The sequence below is a fragment of the Stegodyphus dumicola genome, chromosome 4 (assembly GCF_044657685.1).
Source record: "Stegodyphus dumicola isolate Sdum_Otavi_A_Nest chromosome 4, ASM4465768v1".
NCBI classification, from domain to species: Eukaryota; Metazoa; Arthropoda; class Arachnida; order Araneae; family Eresidae; genus Stegodyphus; species Stegodyphus dumicola.
Genome location: NC_140771.1, coordinates 70,930,269 through 70,947,233, shown reverse-complemented (window position 1 = coordinate 70,947,233; position 16,965 = coordinate 70,930,269). Strand labels below are relative to the sequence as shown.

At 34.5% G+C, this 16,965-nt stretch overlaps 2 protein-coding genes across 2 annotated transcripts in view; one reads left to right on the top strand and one right to left on the bottom strand.

Moving 5' to 3' along the window:
- The window catches only part of fray (oxidative stress responsive kinase frayed), a 384,455-nt gene extending 383,608 nt beyond the window's left edge, over positions 1-847 (bottom strand). Inside the window, exon 1 of the mRNA XM_085815068.1 lies at positions 824-847. Within this exon, the coding sequence (XP_085671194.1) occupies positions 824-832 (9 nt within the window). The 5' untranslated portion in view covers positions 833-847. The remainder of the gene's footprint in view (positions 1-823) is intronic.
- The window catches only part of LOC118201077 (oxysterol-binding protein-related protein 2-like), a 325,620-nt gene that overhangs the window by 230,437 nt on the left and 78,218 nt on the right, over positions 1-16,965 (top strand). The window contains exon 5 of the mRNA XM_085815069.1: positions 12,968-13,144. Coding sequence (XP_085671195.1) covers positions 12,968-13,144 — 177 coding nt within the window. The remainder of the gene's footprint in view (positions 1-12,967; positions 13,145-16,965) is intronic.

The window sequence follows — 16,965 nt, the reverse complement described above, 5'->3', positions numbered from 1 at the left end:
ATAAATACTTCTTCAACAAAATGCTTTTTTGAATTTGTACTTTTTATAATATGCATTTATGTAGCTTTTTTCACTTAGGGGTCCGTGAGCAAGTTTTGACTATAAAAAGGGGTCCATGGGTCAAAAACGTTTGGGAACCACTGATTTAAATGATCATGAAAAAGCAAGCAAGGAATAATCTGTCTAAAAGAGAAGGGATGCTTTTCAAGATGGCTGAGGCCGGAATAAACTTCGCAAAGGTAACAGTAAATGAGGTTACGTAAATTCTAATTCTGAAACATTCAAACGCTCGGCTTAAATACTAAACGACTAATTTCATTCTGGTGAGGACTACGGGAAGAAGACGTTATAGTAAAGATTAAGATAATAATAACTGGTTAATTAACATACAGTTTTATGTTGATTAACCAGTCTGAATGTTTACCCAGTCTTAGAATTATTTTGATGGGGAAATGAAATTATGTAACGTTTAAAAAGAACTATTTGGCAACATTTCATCTTTATCAACCGAAGTTATTGCCTGATGTAGATCGAACAGTGAAAACTCGTCTGCCTAGAAAATAATACATATAAGAAAACCTCTTGTATGTCACTGTGTTGGATTTACTGCTATTTTGTAAAATCCTCATAATATTTTTACAAGTGAGAATACCAACAATATAAATTTTAAATTCTATAACTAATACAACGTACTTTTAATGAAATGAAGTATATTTATAAATTATGGCATATATAATAAGAAGCATCAAATTCTAAACTACTAACAATATCATTAATCGGATCTATAAGTGCTGCCAATTTACTGATATTAAGTTGTACTTACCACTTCCATTTTTAGCAGACTTTTCTCTGGCAATTCACATTTAATTCTGTTCGAAACTCTCAAAAACGGGCTTCTTTCCATAAAAATTTCGGTATTCCTTCAAGACCTTGCTAAGTTTCAGACACTGTGTGTCGACACATGCGAATTTCTGTACCTGTCATTATTTTAACGTATAATTATGTGCATGAGAAACAATAGTATTAAGAGAAAGCAGAAGAATGGAAATATTTGTTATTATAATACTTTCATTTTCAAGATTTTACCTTTTTTTTTTTTTTTTTTTTTTTTTTTTCGATTTACAATAACGTGCTGAACTTTCATAACTTACTGTGCGGCTGGCCTTTTTTAAAATACTAGCCGCTTAAAATAAGTTTGAAAACAAAGTTTTTTTTAATTTGACGCTTTACTAAACAACATACTGCCACGTAAAAGATAAAAATATTTTATTTCTAGTAGTGGCAACACATTTCTTTCGAATTGCTGCTTGTTGATTGAATTCGAAAGACAAATATATTGCATTTTCCCGCAACTTGTATATTACTCAGTTTTTCCCATCAAATTTTGAAAAATAGATATTTTACTTTTATAAGGTACTTCTCCCGCCTTCTTAGCATGCCTTCATTGTGTAATGGTCAGCACACTCGGCGCGTATTCGATAGGTCCGGGTCCCGATTAGAGCATTGAACATTTTTCATGTGTTCTCCTTGAAAAAAATCCTAATGTCTCTACACGTTTTGCCAAGTGGCAACACAGAGATTTTATATCCCTTAGTTTTTAATCAAAAGTACACTAAATTCATGCAAGACATGAAATTCCTTTAAAAAAGGTCTGTAAGCTCAAAGGGACGTTTTTTAACGTTTTATGTGTTACCTTTATTTATTAAAGATAATGTTCATTTGCACTTAAATCACAAAATTCAATTTAAAAGCAATATCGCTGAATAATTTTAAAATGAGCATCTGTTTAGAATTTCCGGTACACAGTCTCGTGCGCGCTGGAGATAAAAATGTTTGATTTCCGTACAGTGTTGCCATTGTTTGCTTTGAAATCGTTGAGTTTGTTAATCAAAAATTCGTTAAAGTTTTACAAAATATGAAATTGATAATAAAACAAATTCCAAATTAGGGCTTCCAGATGCCAATATTCGGTGAAGGATTACGTTATTCAAAATTTGATGGCTCTAGGTACCGTCGCTTTACCACAATGCGAGGAACATGCATACATTTATGCAGATTCTTCATATTTTTTAAATATAACACAGGGTGATAATATTTGGTGGCAACATTGAAAAGTGAACCAACATTTATAGTGAATCAACGCAAAATGCCAAAACGAAATTAATAGCCCTTGTGGGCTAACGCCCTTTGGGTTAAAAATTCGAAATTCAAGATTTGGACTTCGAGCTGCACATGTTCGGTTGGAGAACTATGTGTGTTTATCATTTGGTGACTTTAGATGCTAACATTTTTCCAGAATGAGAAGAACGTACATACATACATACTCTTTGTTATTTAATAACATATATTAATCGCGGATTATGTTCATTTTATCAAGTTATATATATATTCTCATTTTAACTTCTTATCAGTATATATCGTTTCGATCTCAGCAGACACTTTTTACAACCACTCAGTGGCAACGCAACAAATAGCAAAAGTCCTTTCGATTTAGAAAAACGATAAATTGCCATTGCAGAAAAAGAACATTATTTTGATTGTTAGCGTGAATGTTAGATATTAGATTTTCTAGATAAATTTATTCATGATACCTTACTTTAGAAAAGACAAAGGAAAAGAATCCCTCAGACGTGGACTCAGTCAGCTGGACAATGTTCACGTTTTCAGAATGTTAAATGTTGCTATACATTTTTTACATCCGCTATACTGTTTATATTTGGGATAAAATTGATGAAAAATCCTGATATCTTCACCTGTAAAAGTCGTTACTGCTTGGAGTTGTAAAAAAGGCTCCATAAACACAAAAACACTAACTCAGTATTTGAAATTCTGGAAAATATCAAAGTGTTTAGTTTAATTATTTGTTTGAAACCGTAGATGGCAACGATTTTTAAAGAAATTTGAAATGCAATCCTAAGTTTTGAGATTTATATTTTGGAAAAAAAAAGATTTTTGTATACATTTAAATTTGTAAATTTTAAAATATTCTAAAGTACAGCCTTTATATTATTATTAATTAATTTTATGATTCTGTGAACTGTTTTGATGTGCATAAGTCCTTCACTGGGCTGACAACACCGCATTTTGAAACCTTCGTTTCTCATATTTTATTCAATTGCTTCTCTTCAGTTGAGCTTGATCGTAAGGAACAGGTGCTTGTATGTTGTTAACAGATCATTTTGGTCATTTTCAAAATGGAGGAAAATGAACATTGCCAACACATTTAAATAGCTCTTTCTGATTGCCATCTTTTCCCGTCTTCTTTTGACAACATTCAGAGATAAGAGTTTCATGATGAAGCTTCTCTTTAACAGATTTCATTAACTGGAAACCAAAACATTTCGGCGGGAGAGGCAATGAACTGTTGAAGTTGGTGATAACATTACTGAGCAAATGAAGTTGGTGATAACAGTAATGAGTGCAACAGCAGACTGGTAGATTGCGAGCTCATAGAGAGCGTAAACTACCATAACAGACTCTTGGACAAACCGTTAAGTTTGAAACCTTTAATATACATTTTTAATTTTTATTTATTAGTTTAAAGGGGCTTTGCCCCTGAAGGACTGTTGTTTTCGTTTTTCGATTTTGCTTTGAATCATTATAAATGTCCGTTTCACTTTTCAAACTGTTGCCACCAAATGTTAGAGTTTTTCATTATATTTGAAGAAATTAAATAATGAAGAATCTGCATAAATGTATGTATATTTCTCGCATTGTAATAAAACAACGGTACATCGAGCCATGAATTTTGAATGACGTAATCCTCCTACAAATAGGCTCATGTGGAAGACCAAATTTGAAATCTGGAGTTTGTTTTATTATCAATTTCATATTTTGTAGCACTTTAACGAATTTTTGATTAACAAACTCAAGGACTTCAAAGCGAGCCATGCAACACTCTACGGGAAAAAAAACTTTTTACCTCCAGCGCGCGGAACTGTGTATCGGAATTTCTAAAGACAGGTTCATTTTAAAATTATTTTGCGACATTGTTATTGAACTGAATTTTATGGTTTAAGTGCAAAGACCATGATATTTAATAAATAAATTTAACACATAAAACGTTAAAAAAACGCCCCTTTGAACGTAATTTAAAATCTAAAAACTTTCAGAAAAAAAAAAAAATTTACTTTATTTATTTATTTATTTTTTATTAGCCCAAAGGTGCAGTTTGTCCAGAAGGACTATTAATATCGTTTTAGTATTCACTATGAAGCGAATCACTTTTTAAATTATTTTGCCAACAAATATTAGAGCTCTGTATTATATTTAAAGAAATTAAATAATGAATAATCTGCATAAATGTATGTATATTTCTCGCATTGTTATAAAATAACGGTACCTAGAGCCATTAGATTTTCCATAACGTCTATCTCCACCTGAATATGGGCATCTGGAAGCCTAAATTTGGAATATGGAATTTGTTTTATTTTCTATTTCATATTTTGTAAAGCATTTACGAGTTTCTGATTAAGAATCTTAAAGATTTCAAAACGAGCAATATCAACACTGTATGGAAAAAAACAACATATTTTTATCTCCAGCGCTCAAGACTTTGCATCGGAAATTCTAAATTTTTTTTAATATTTTGTGATATTGCTGTTGAATTGAATTTTATGTTTTAAGTGCAAAGAGCATGATATTTAATAAATAAAGGTAAGACACAAAACATTTTAATATAAAATCTGAAAGCATTCAGATTTTTTTCTATTCTTGTTTTATTTTATTTTTAAACTTCAATGGTAATTTCAAGGTGTTGTGTTGTAATCTGAAGTTTTCAGACTGAAATTTTTTTAAGTGTCAAAAAACTTTTAATGAGACATTATAAAAATGCTTTAGTTTTGCTGGTCATTGAATGCTTAATTTTGGAATGTCCTTACTATATCACTTCTGAAATATTTATACTTTTTCTAATTATTATTATGATTGAAGAAAACAGGGCACCTTTTAAATGTGTTTAGCACAGAGAATGCATATATACAATGTTTCAAAAACGGATTTCTCTAAACTGCTTTTACTATAATTTTCGAGAGATGATGGTTGTGTCCAAATACGTTATTAGCATAATATATGATGACGTAAAAGATGCTTAATAATTAATATTAATTATTCGATAGTTTTATTATATAATTTGTGGGTTGGCAGTTATTTCTCTTTTATAATAGATAGTTGAAGAAATTCAGTGTAAAAATTATTACAAATAAACACAAAATTTATTGCTGATAGTTTCGCTGGAACAATGTCCAACATTATCAAAATATTCTTGTTACTGTTACGTGCGCAGAAGAATTTATTCCTAAGAATTTTGTATAAGGTAACATGAAAAGTCTGTAAAGAATGAAGCTCTTACGGAAAAATAAGTTACGGGGGCAAGTCTATTTAACACTAAGGTAAATGGCTATCTGACTAAATTGGCGAAATATCGCCAAACTGGAGATGGTTTTGCCGACTAAATTTGTCAACATTTTTGTCTGGTTTGTATATAACGGTAATTAGTACTGTAATTGAATAACTGCAATTGATCCCTATATGTAACTATAACCGTATCCGTTCCTTTTATGTAGTAACTTTAACCGTATATGTCTTCCAGTAATTTCGGGAAATGGAAGGTACTAGAGATTTCTTGGCAGTCAGGGGAAGGATATACAAGACGGGAGAGAGCACCAGTTTTCAGTTTTTCAATTTAGAGTATATTTTCGAGTGTTGAGAGATATCCGTGCGAGTTTCGCTTTCTAGATGTACTTTGGATCCCTTTGAGTTCTTAGAATTTTGAAGTAGTATGGTTGATTATGCTCTGTCATATTGAGAAGAGCTGTACTAGTACTTTTGTGGAAAGTTCCAGAATTGTAAAGTGTTTATTTCGGAAAAATAAATTCTATCAAGATTATCAATTCTGTGTACATTCAATACATTACGAACTCATATACACGCAACAATTTTTGGTGTCAGATTGACTGAATGCCGATGACAACAGTGATGGAGTACGAACCGAGACAACTGTTGACGACCTTTGTTGCATTTAAAGAAGAAATTAAAGCGGGCCAATAACCCATTAAAGGAGAGATGAAAGCTGGTCAAAAAGATTGAAGAGGCCATCAACTCCACTAAAGGAGAGATAAAAGCGGGCCAAGAAAAGACTGATGCAGGTCAACAGGAAATGAAAAGAGAAATTTCTGTCATAATCGAAAAGAAATTCGAGGCTATGGAAAGCAGAACATACACGGTTGAAGATGAAGTTGGGGAAATTTAAGAACCAGCTTCGGCTGTCAAACAACAAATCGAATAAAGAGTTTCTACTGGCGAACAACAAACTGACAACAAATTGATGATAAATTCCTGCTGCTGTCGCCAAAGAAGTTGACGACATGAAAAAAAATCCATCGGACAGCTGGACAGAACAATGACGCCTTTAAATTTGTACCTGTGTCTTATCTGCTAGCCCTAAAGCTATCCGTATATGATTGAAAGACATCCTGGCAAATGTGCAAGATGAAATTTTCTATAGTGGCGGACGCAAATGGATGGAATTTCCAGCCTAAAATTTCGCCAACAGATGCCCGCGGAAAGTATCCAAGAGCTCACCACGAAATGTTGAAAGGCTGTCCCATTTCGTTTCTTCCGGTTGCCCATTAGAAACAGAGGAAATCCTGTCTCTGCAGTACTTTATCGATGGCATTCGGGATTGTGAGATACAGAAAGCCCTGCGAATGACGGATATAAAGGATTTAAAAAGCGCTCTAATGTACGCCATGAAATTCGAGGCAACTCCAGCAAGCAACTCGTAGGGACGGCCACCCAGCCAAAGCTGCTCGTGTCCAGAAGCCAATCGATCGACTGCTCTGTAGACGATTTAATCACACAAGGACAGTGCCTTGAAGGGGAATAGGAGTTAACGCAAACCGACCCTAAAATGCTGAAACTGCGATGATGGGGACCAGGTACGAAGGAACTACAGAATACCCCAAGGTACGGGAGCTAATTAGTCGCACGCTAACTCTCCCCTCAAAGAAGACGGAAACTAACTAGTCGCACATTGGAGGTTATATTGAGAAGCATATTTTAAAGCGCCGCAGATTGCACTGAGTGGGGTTAGTAATGGACTCTTCATCATGGGACATACTTGTAGAAGTGGAGTTCCTTGCAATATGACCATCGACACAGATGCCTATGTTACTATCATCCGAAAAGATTTGGCGCAGCAATTGGAAGGTAAACTCATCAGGACGCCACTCTGCGTTACCCTCCAGATTGTGTCCGGTGATAAAATCGACCTCGATTAAAAGTTAAACGTTAAAATCAAGTTTGGATATCCCACCTACCATGACAAGGCATATGTCGCAGATATTACAGATCCTTGCATACTCAGATTATACTGTATAAGGCAGTACAGTATTTCCTTGGACTTAAATAATAATGAACTGCAGTCTACCTCTGAGAACATAACCCTGATCGGAATTAAAGATGAAGGAGTTAAATCCGTCCATCAAATCATAGCTCAAGACGATATCACAGTGCTAGCAAGAATATAATTTTTTGCTCCCTGTATCCATATCTGAAAACAGAAATTTTCGGTACGGCATAATGAAATATCCTATGGACTCTTCATCATGGGACATACTTGTAGAAGTGGAGTTCCTTGCAATATGACCATCGACACAGATGCCTATGTTACTATCATCCGAAAAGATTTGGCGCAGCAATTGGAAGGTAAACTCATCAGGACGCCACTCTGCGTTACCCTCCAGATTGTGTCCGGTGATAAAATCGACCTCGATTAAAAGTTAAACGTTAAAATCAAGTTTGGATATCCCACCTACCATGACAAGGCATATGTAGCAGATATTACAGATCCTTGCATACTCAGATTATACTGTATAAGGCAGTACAGTATTTCCTTGGACTTAAATAATAATGAACTGCAGTCTACCTCTGAGAACATAACCCTGATCGGAATTAAAGATGAAGGAGTTAAATCCGTCCATCAAATCATAGCTCAAGACGATATCACAGTGCTAGCAAGAATATAATTTTTTGCTCCCTGTATCCATATCTGAAAACAGAAATTTTCGGTACGGCATAATGAAATATCCTATGAACAGTATTCAGCTCGAAAGAAGTGTAATATCCTCGGCATTCGCCGACCTATCAAGAACCGATATCCCGAAGTGAGTTGCCAATGTAAGTGATAAGGCGAAGGTCATTAGGAAAGGCAAAGTGATTGCAGCATGTATTGCAGTGACCTGAGTTAAGCGAACCAGTAGTCCTTCAATCTCTATGTCTTCGGAGAACCTAACATCGGTGTTATTAAAGATTGCAAAACTAAGTGATGAATTAATAGAGTACTGTTGAAAGTGTCACTGAAGAAGTTCAAGATGTTCACATCTTCTGATGTCGGTAGAACTAGTTTGACACAGCATAGAATTGATACAGGGTTTTATCCACCAAGATTTCTACCGATTGCTAAACTGGAAGAGGTCAGAAAATTTCCAAAGGACATACAAGAAAGCTACGATATTGAGACTATAGAGACATTAGGTATTTTTGGAAGCAGGCAAGATAAAAAATTAGCAACGCTTTCGCCCGGAATCGAACCGCGGACTTCTCAATACGCGCAGAGTGTGCTGACGACTACACCACGAAGGCTCGCTAAGAAGGCGGGAGAGATACCTTATAAGACTTCAGCGCCTTTCCCATCATCCTGGTCAGAAGAAAGGATGGTTCAATTAGATTTTGCATTGGCTATCGGGGGCTGAACGACATCAGAAATAAAGATAGCTAACATCTTAGAGTTGACGATATTCTGGGCACGCTTTCCGGAAGCAAGTGGTTTTCGATGCTCCGTTTAATGAGTGGATATTGCCAGATAGAGGTGCACATTGTTGACCGAGAAAAGACGGCATGATAGAGGGGTTTAATCGAACCATCCTTAACAACCTCTGCTGATGGTTTTCAGAAGCGAACAGGACTGCGACCAGAAGTTACCTCTGTTCTTACTAGCCTACCGCAGTGCTGTCCACGAGACTCTGACTATTCCCCATCCCAGATGCTCCTCTGCCGGGACCTTCGTCTGCCTTTGTGATCTTCTGTTTGATTGCCCTTCGGATGCGCCTTCATCCATCACCTGAGAGTACGTTCAATATCTCTAGTTACGGTTTGAAGTGATGCATAATTTTGCACGAGAGCGAGTCAGCTTGACGACGGAGAAGATGAAGACACGATACGACATGAGAGTTACTGGACACAGATTGAACGAAGCTGACAAGGTGTGGTATGCAATCTGATTCGAGGGCAAGGATTTCTCTTAAACTATGTCACACTGGGACGGTCCTTACACAACCATAAAAAGCTGAACGACATCGTAGTTCAATTCCGTATGTCATCAAATTCTAAGCATAAAAGCGTTCATTACGACACTCTAACTCCTTACAATGGCAATAGTTCGTAGACCCCTTACTGTATATAATGTAAATAGTATACTAAGACCGTGGTCCTCTTTCTATATAAATTCGTGCATTTATTTATTAATTTAGTGTTTGATTTGTTCTCTGTTATTTATTGAAATTACTGTTTTGGTATTGCATTGATTTTCCTTACTTATAAGAATGCTTCCTCTGCAGGGATTGTACTGCTCGGGATTTGCAGTCTTTGGGAAGGGGGGCAAATGTTACGAATTTTATATAATGTAACATGAAAGGTCTGAAGCGAATGAAGCTCCACCCGAAAACTAAGGTGACAAGGTATATTCAACATTGAGTTACGTGATTATCTCGCTAGATTAGAGAGATATTGCCAAGCTGACGAGGGTTTCAGCGATCAATTTTTATCACCAAATTTGGTGAGAAATAGTTAGAAGAAGCCGAGTAGATTTCTTAGTATTGAGAGACCTCCGTGCGAGTTTCGCGCTTTGTATTGCGTTCTGTTTAACATTCTTAGTAGTTTGAAGTGATATCTTCTGCCATACTGATAAGAGCTGTACGAATACTTTTGTGGAAAGTTCCAGTACTGTTGTAGAGATATTAGGTATTTTTTGGAAGCAGGCAAGATGAAAAATGAGCAATCGCCTTCGCCAGGAATCGAACCACGGACCTCTGGAATACCGGCCTGGCGTGCAGAAGCACTAGACCACGAAGGCACGCTAGGAAAACGGGAAAAATATCTTATACTTTAAAGTGTTTCTTTTGGAAAAATAAATTTTATCGAGCTACCATCGATTCTGTGTGCATTCAATCCATTACGAAGCCTTACGCGGGCAACGCTATAGTATCATGAACGGAAGTAGAAATGGTTGGTTAAAACAATAAAGAATAATTTGGTTTTTCTGTTTTAAAAGGACGAACGTTTATCTGCGTAGTGAAATAATAGCACATCTGCTTCTGAAGCTGAATTTTGAACAATAAGCAGTTTTTGCAAAGGTGGTATAAATTTCGTTTGTTTATATTATTCATTCACGATCAATTATAACTTTTCTAAAAATTCTCTTATTTTTATGTGAAAGTGAATTGCTAAAATTCCAGATAAAAAATAACAATTAACTTCTTTCTAAAACTTAGCATCCTCTGTTAAATTGGTATGCAATTAACTGTCAATATGACTGATAAGTGCTTTTGCGTTTTAAAATAAAATACTAAACGCACAAGGATATTATTTGAAGCCTTCTTTTCTAAGCGATGTTTTTAAACTATGTGCTGCATAACAGTATATAGTTATATACCAGCATATAACCAGAGACTATGAATCACATCTACTTTGTCTGAAAAAAAAAATAAAACCAAACTTAAGAACTGTCCGAATATTAATAATAATTTATGCATGAAAAATAAAACTTTCATATGCCTCACTTTTCTCGAAAATATTTGACGCATCTTTAAATTTAATACCAGTATGACAAATAATGGTGAGCACGGAAGAGAAATGACTCCGGCTTTGTTAATTCGCCACCATTATGATTCAACAGCCTAGATTCATTCATCCTACCAAGGCTCTGAAGACACAGAATAACAGAATATCGTTTGAATCACCTCACTGAGCACTCTCGATCTCACGTTCATGATCGTGATCTCGCGAGATTCAGCTTTTAAACTTTCACATCAGTTCTTTCTCATTCATATTCTTTATTCACAAATTCACAATGCGTGACAGGCTTGTTTATTCCCCCTTCCAAGCCTTGTTATTTACTCCAGACAGAATTTCTTTTATTTCTCTAAGGTTTTCGCAGAAAATAGCATTACTCTTTTTCGCGTCTTCGCATTATTTAATTTTTACTTTCTTATCAAACTAGAAGCTCGGTTTTCGCTTCATTATACATTGTGGTTGTTATGAATATTGTTTTTTGTTTAAGAACTTTTACTGAATTCCTCTGCTCAGGAGTTAAAAATCATTTAATGTTTATAATTTTTCTCTTCGAATAATTCTTTTAAACACATACATATTTAATATTGCACTGGACGTTTAATTGCCATTTCTGAAAATAAAAGAAACGTTATCTTTTTCATGTTTCAAGCAATAAGTTTTTACTTTATTTCGCTATTATTTACAAAATAATTATTAGAATTTATCCTTTATCCTTTAATTTAAACTTAGCTTATAATTTTTAAATTTCATTGAAATTTAATGGAAAAATAACAGCAAAAACATATTTGATAAAAGCATAAATATTTTATCTCAAAAACTCATGCTTTTGCAAAAGTTTAGTTTATAATTATCATTTGAATATAAAACTGCAAATTTTCAGTTAAATCTCTCATTTTCTCCAAGATTCAGTAAGCATTAGTTTCTTTATGATTAAAAATGTATTTAGAGCGGGCAAAATTGAGCAATGTGTGTAGCACAACCAAAAAGGCTTGGTTGGGAATTAAAAAAAATAATAATAACATAAGTTCGTCGAATAAAGCGCTTTTATTTTCAAAACGAATACTTTGAACTATTATTTCACATAATCAGCTAAGACTCTGAAACATGTAAAGCCACGATTAAACTTGGTTGGAACTCTTCTTTATTAGTAACGCTTTTTCTCCCTCTAAAAAAACTCTGTTTAATTTTGTGAGAAGCTGGTAATCTCTGAAGATGAGGTTAGAGATGTACGCCAGATGCTCTCATCTGAAGTTCTGCAGCAGATACTCTTTGGAGGTGCAATTCTCTTTGAGAAGAGCCGTCTTTTTGTGGGAAGTGTCTTCTTGATAGTTTCAGCAGACAATAATTGCATTTTTGAATGAGTTAGCTGCAGAAGGGCACCACGAGAACATAGAAAAAGAAATTTTTCAGTGCAAAAGTACTCTTGCCCGTTTACAAGTGATAACAGCCCAAGGTATGTATTTTTAAAATAAAAGGTAAGTTAAACAAAAGATTTTGTTCAAATTGCTTCTTTTCTATAAATTAGCCAAAATTAACATTTCGTTCTTAAAGAAGGGTTTCTTCTATCAGTGCATAAATGGAATGAAGTTTGCTATTTACTGAATAAGATGAACTAAAACTTCTACCGTCGGAAATGGAGGAAAAACGGGAGATTCAGAGAGGAATTATAATCCTTGAGTCTTACAAGACAAAATAAATGAACGGCAAGAATCGCTATAATGGCAAACTATGGTGAATGTGGCGGCATTTTCATGTAGATCGATTATGAGGTGAGTGTGCCGGCATCCTTAGGATGATGAATTTCTGATTTGCGGGCAGTTTTGTACAGGGTATGCTAGCGCCGTAATTTTACCTTATACTCTGATTAATAGATCCAACTGAAATGAGTAACAACGCTTTGGAACGGTAAGGACCGCTTTATAACAGTATCCTGGGAGGGAATGTGTCGGCATTTTACACAGATGTAAGCTATTATTCATGATAAAAATATATGTCATGTTTAAGTCTCTCTGAGAAATAAGTCAATCACTTCACTTCTTTTAAACTGTAAAAAATATTTGTTACTTATTTACAAATGTTTTATCCTAAAAAAAAATGACGTTTGTATTTCTTGCAGAGAAGATTTAGGATTTCGGTTCATTTGCGAGCAAGTGAGTCATCATCCACCTGTCAGCGCATTCCATGCAGAATCCAACGATTTTCAGTTCTATGGCAATATCCATCCAAGGCTCAAGTTTTGGGGAAAATCGTTAGAAATAAAACCGGAAGGTACACTCACGGTACAACTTCTCAAGTAAGATTCACTAATTTTGTTATTATTAATGTCACTGTATTGTACTTGAAATCATTTCATTACATATAATTTTATTTTAAATTATCTAACTTCTTTAGAAAGCACGACGTTTAATAACTTTTTATTATTGGTCAAAAACAGCATTTACAAAATGCCAAAAACAAATAAAAAAACATCTGCATTTGATGCTGTTACTGACGACATGGCTGTATTTAGGGAAGAGCTGAAGAGGCTGCGCAGACCTCTCAAACTGAAATTTGAGTTTTTAAATAGAATACACAGTTACAAAAATATTGATTTTAATAAAAAGTCACAGGCTCCGAAGTTAAATCCCAGCTACAGTACTGATTGGCGATATTAAGCAGCATAATAATGAACTAAGAAACTGTCTAACATTGATGAAGTGAATATTTAAGACATATTTATTTTAACAGAAAACTCTTTACTTCTATGTTTGTGAGGTTATTTGCTAACACCTCACCATTGAAAATACGAGAAATTTCAAAAAACCTTTTGGTTGCTGCCAAAACCAAATTAATAAATACAGTGTGGCCAATCAGGATTTTCCTTGAGAAACATTACATTAAGAAGTAATTTGTATTTATCCGGTAACTATAAGTACTGTAAGTAACATTTAAATAAGAATAATTATTAAGCAGCAAATATTATAAAATAGACATTTTTTGAATAGTTGAATGTTTCCACCGCTACAATGTTGCGCATCAAGCCATCGTAAATCTGTTCAATATGGTTTTGAATTTTATCATTAAAATCTTTCGTGTGATTGAAATATTGCTCAGGTTTTCAAATGTTTTTATAAAAAATAATTCTCAGTTATTATTAGCCCAAAGGGTCAATTTGCCAAGAAGGGTTATTATCATTTTGGTATTTTGCGTTGATTCATTATAAACAGCAAATCACTTTTTAAATTGTTGCCACCAAATATTAGAGCCCTTATTATATTTAAAGGAATTAAATAATGAAGAATCTGCATAAATGTATGTATGTTTCTCGCACTGTGATAAAACAGCAGTACCTAGAGCCATCAAATTTTGAATAACGTGCATCTCCACGCGAATATGGACATCAGGCTTTTAAATGTACCGGGAAAATGCCTGAAGGTAACACAAAACATTGAATCTTAAAACTGCACAGAATTTTACTCTGCTGAAAAACTTTATAAAAAAATCTGATGTGTACACCACATGACTTCTTTGTACAGAATATTAAATTATACGCATTTTTCTTGCATTTTATTTAAACTTATTAGATTGAATTAAACCTACTTCGCCGACATCGCATAAACCACAATAGAATAAATGCATTCTTTAAAATTCACTTTGTTTACCATAGCGACACTCTGGTGCTAGGTTTACTTAACTGTTCAAAAATTCTCACCAAATTTGTTACCTCAAGAACTATTTATTACTCGAAAATAACTATCTATATCTCTTTAGTTATTTAAGACTCTACAATAATTAAATAGTTCTTTTATTCATACTCTCAAATGATGAAAACAAAAGTTACACTTAACTCTCTAAAAAGAACAACATCATAGTATGTTGCCACTCTCTGAAACATAAACTGTTACAAAACATAGATAATAATAATATGAATAGATAATGAATAAAAAAACCTATACAGTAAAGAAAACGATTACATCTGCTTGAAGCTCGTGCAATATTACTCAGAAGCTGCAGTTACAAAAAAATATTATCGAGTCAAAATATTGTTCATCCTCCCACCTTGCAATATGAAATTCGGGATTGAGTATTGCAAAATAATAAAATTTAAACATTGTTCTCACAAGTCCAATCGATGAGGAACTCTAATTGTCCTTCCTGATTTGGTTATCGTGGGCTATTTTAAATGGGTATGGATTATTCTATTTGTTTCTACTGGTACATCATCAATTGGAATTTGCTCTACCGAAATATTTTCGCATTGTTCACTTCCGCTGATTTCGATGAAGTTCCTCGGCAGTCGATAATTCCAAAGGATAAAGATTTTGTACAGCTCTTATGACTTCTCCATTTTGCACTTTAATTCTGGTTCGTCGACTTTCACCGTCGGTACCTGGAAATAATTGGATGATTTTACTTAGAGGCCAATTTAATCTCCTTTTGTCATCGCTTCCAATTAAGACAATGTCTCCTTCTTTTAATTCACAACTTCTAGCGAATTTTTTGCGTGTTGTTTTCAAAGTTCCCAGATATTGCTGGCGAAATCTTTTCTTGGAAACCTGGTTAACATTTTGGATATAACGCAATCTACGCTTATAAAAGCTAGAATTGAAGTCATATTTCACAATTGGCACTGAATAGTTTTGTATTTCTCGTAAAAAATTTCCAGGTGTTATGGAAGTGAGACTTGAATCAGCCGATACAACTGTTAAAGGTCTATCATTTAGGATAGCTTAACAATTACATTAAACGGTACACATTTCCTCATAACTAAGGCAGGCTCTCCCAAGAACTTTTCTTAATATTCTTTTCATCATTCCTATGAGGCGTTCCCACCAGCCACCCCACTATGGAGCGCCTGGGGGAATGAACTTCCAAATAATACGTTCATTAGCTCCTTTTACTTCAATTTCATTGAAATCGATTGAAGCAAGTGCATTGTATGATGCTCCAACAAAATTTGTTCCATTATCAGTGTAAATTATGGATGGCTTCCCACGTCTAGCAGAAAAACGATGAAACGCTTGTAGAAATGTATGTGTCGTTAAGGATGTAACCAGTTCCAAATGAACACAACGGTACACTGCGCAGGTGAATAGGCAAATCCATGCCTTCTTGTAATCTCTTAGAAATAATCTATGCAAGTTATTTGAAATACTGAGGCAACCTGTACCCGATCTCTAGGAAGTGGTGGCGCTGGTGGGTTAACATTTTTGTTTGAATAACGCTTACAGGTTATACAAGTTTTCAAAACGGATGACACAACTCTTCTTCCAGCTAATATCCAAAATCTTTTTCTTAAGGAATTTAGGACGTGAGAAACTCCAACATGTCCTTTCAACTTATGTTCTTCCATTATTAAACTTTTTATAAGAGGATGATCACTTGGCAAAATAGCAGGAGTTCTGAACTCAGATGTATCTTCTCTTTGAAATATTGCTGTTTTAGTTCTGATGATCCCACAATCAATGAATGGATTAAGACTTAAAATCCGTTTATCTTCTATTCCATTAAAGGACTCATTTTGTATTAAACGAATCAAGATATTCTCTGCTTCATTTAACTCAGATACAGTAAGTTCATCCTTTTTCTTGTTTTGATGTTTACAGTTGTAAACAAAACGACACATCCACGCTACCAGTCTAATTGTCTTACGATAACTTGAGAATCTAGTAGTAACTATTTCACTAGCATTAAGATTTATTAAGGACGAAATAATCCTTTTCTTTTTCTCAAGAGCTATTTCTTCTTCATCAGCTCTAAAATCTTCTTTTGGCCATTTTTCAGGTGATAAATATAGCATTTAGGTCCTTCCCACCATCTGTATTTAATTAAATAAGAAGCAGAGCATCCTCTACTGGGCAAATCAGCAGGATTCAGTGATCCTGGTACGTGTCTTCAGGATTCAATAGAAGTCAGTTGCTTTATTTCCTTGATTCTGTTGTGAACAAATACGTCCCATACTTCATTTCTTTGTATCCAAGCTAGCACAGTAGACGAATCTGTCCAAAAACAAATATCATCAGCTTGAAATTCAGGTATTTTGTTGGATGCTAAACGTGCACATATTGTAGCTCCAAGAAGTTCCAATCGAGCCATTGTTGTCTTTTTCCTTCCGCTGGGTGCAACTATCCCTTT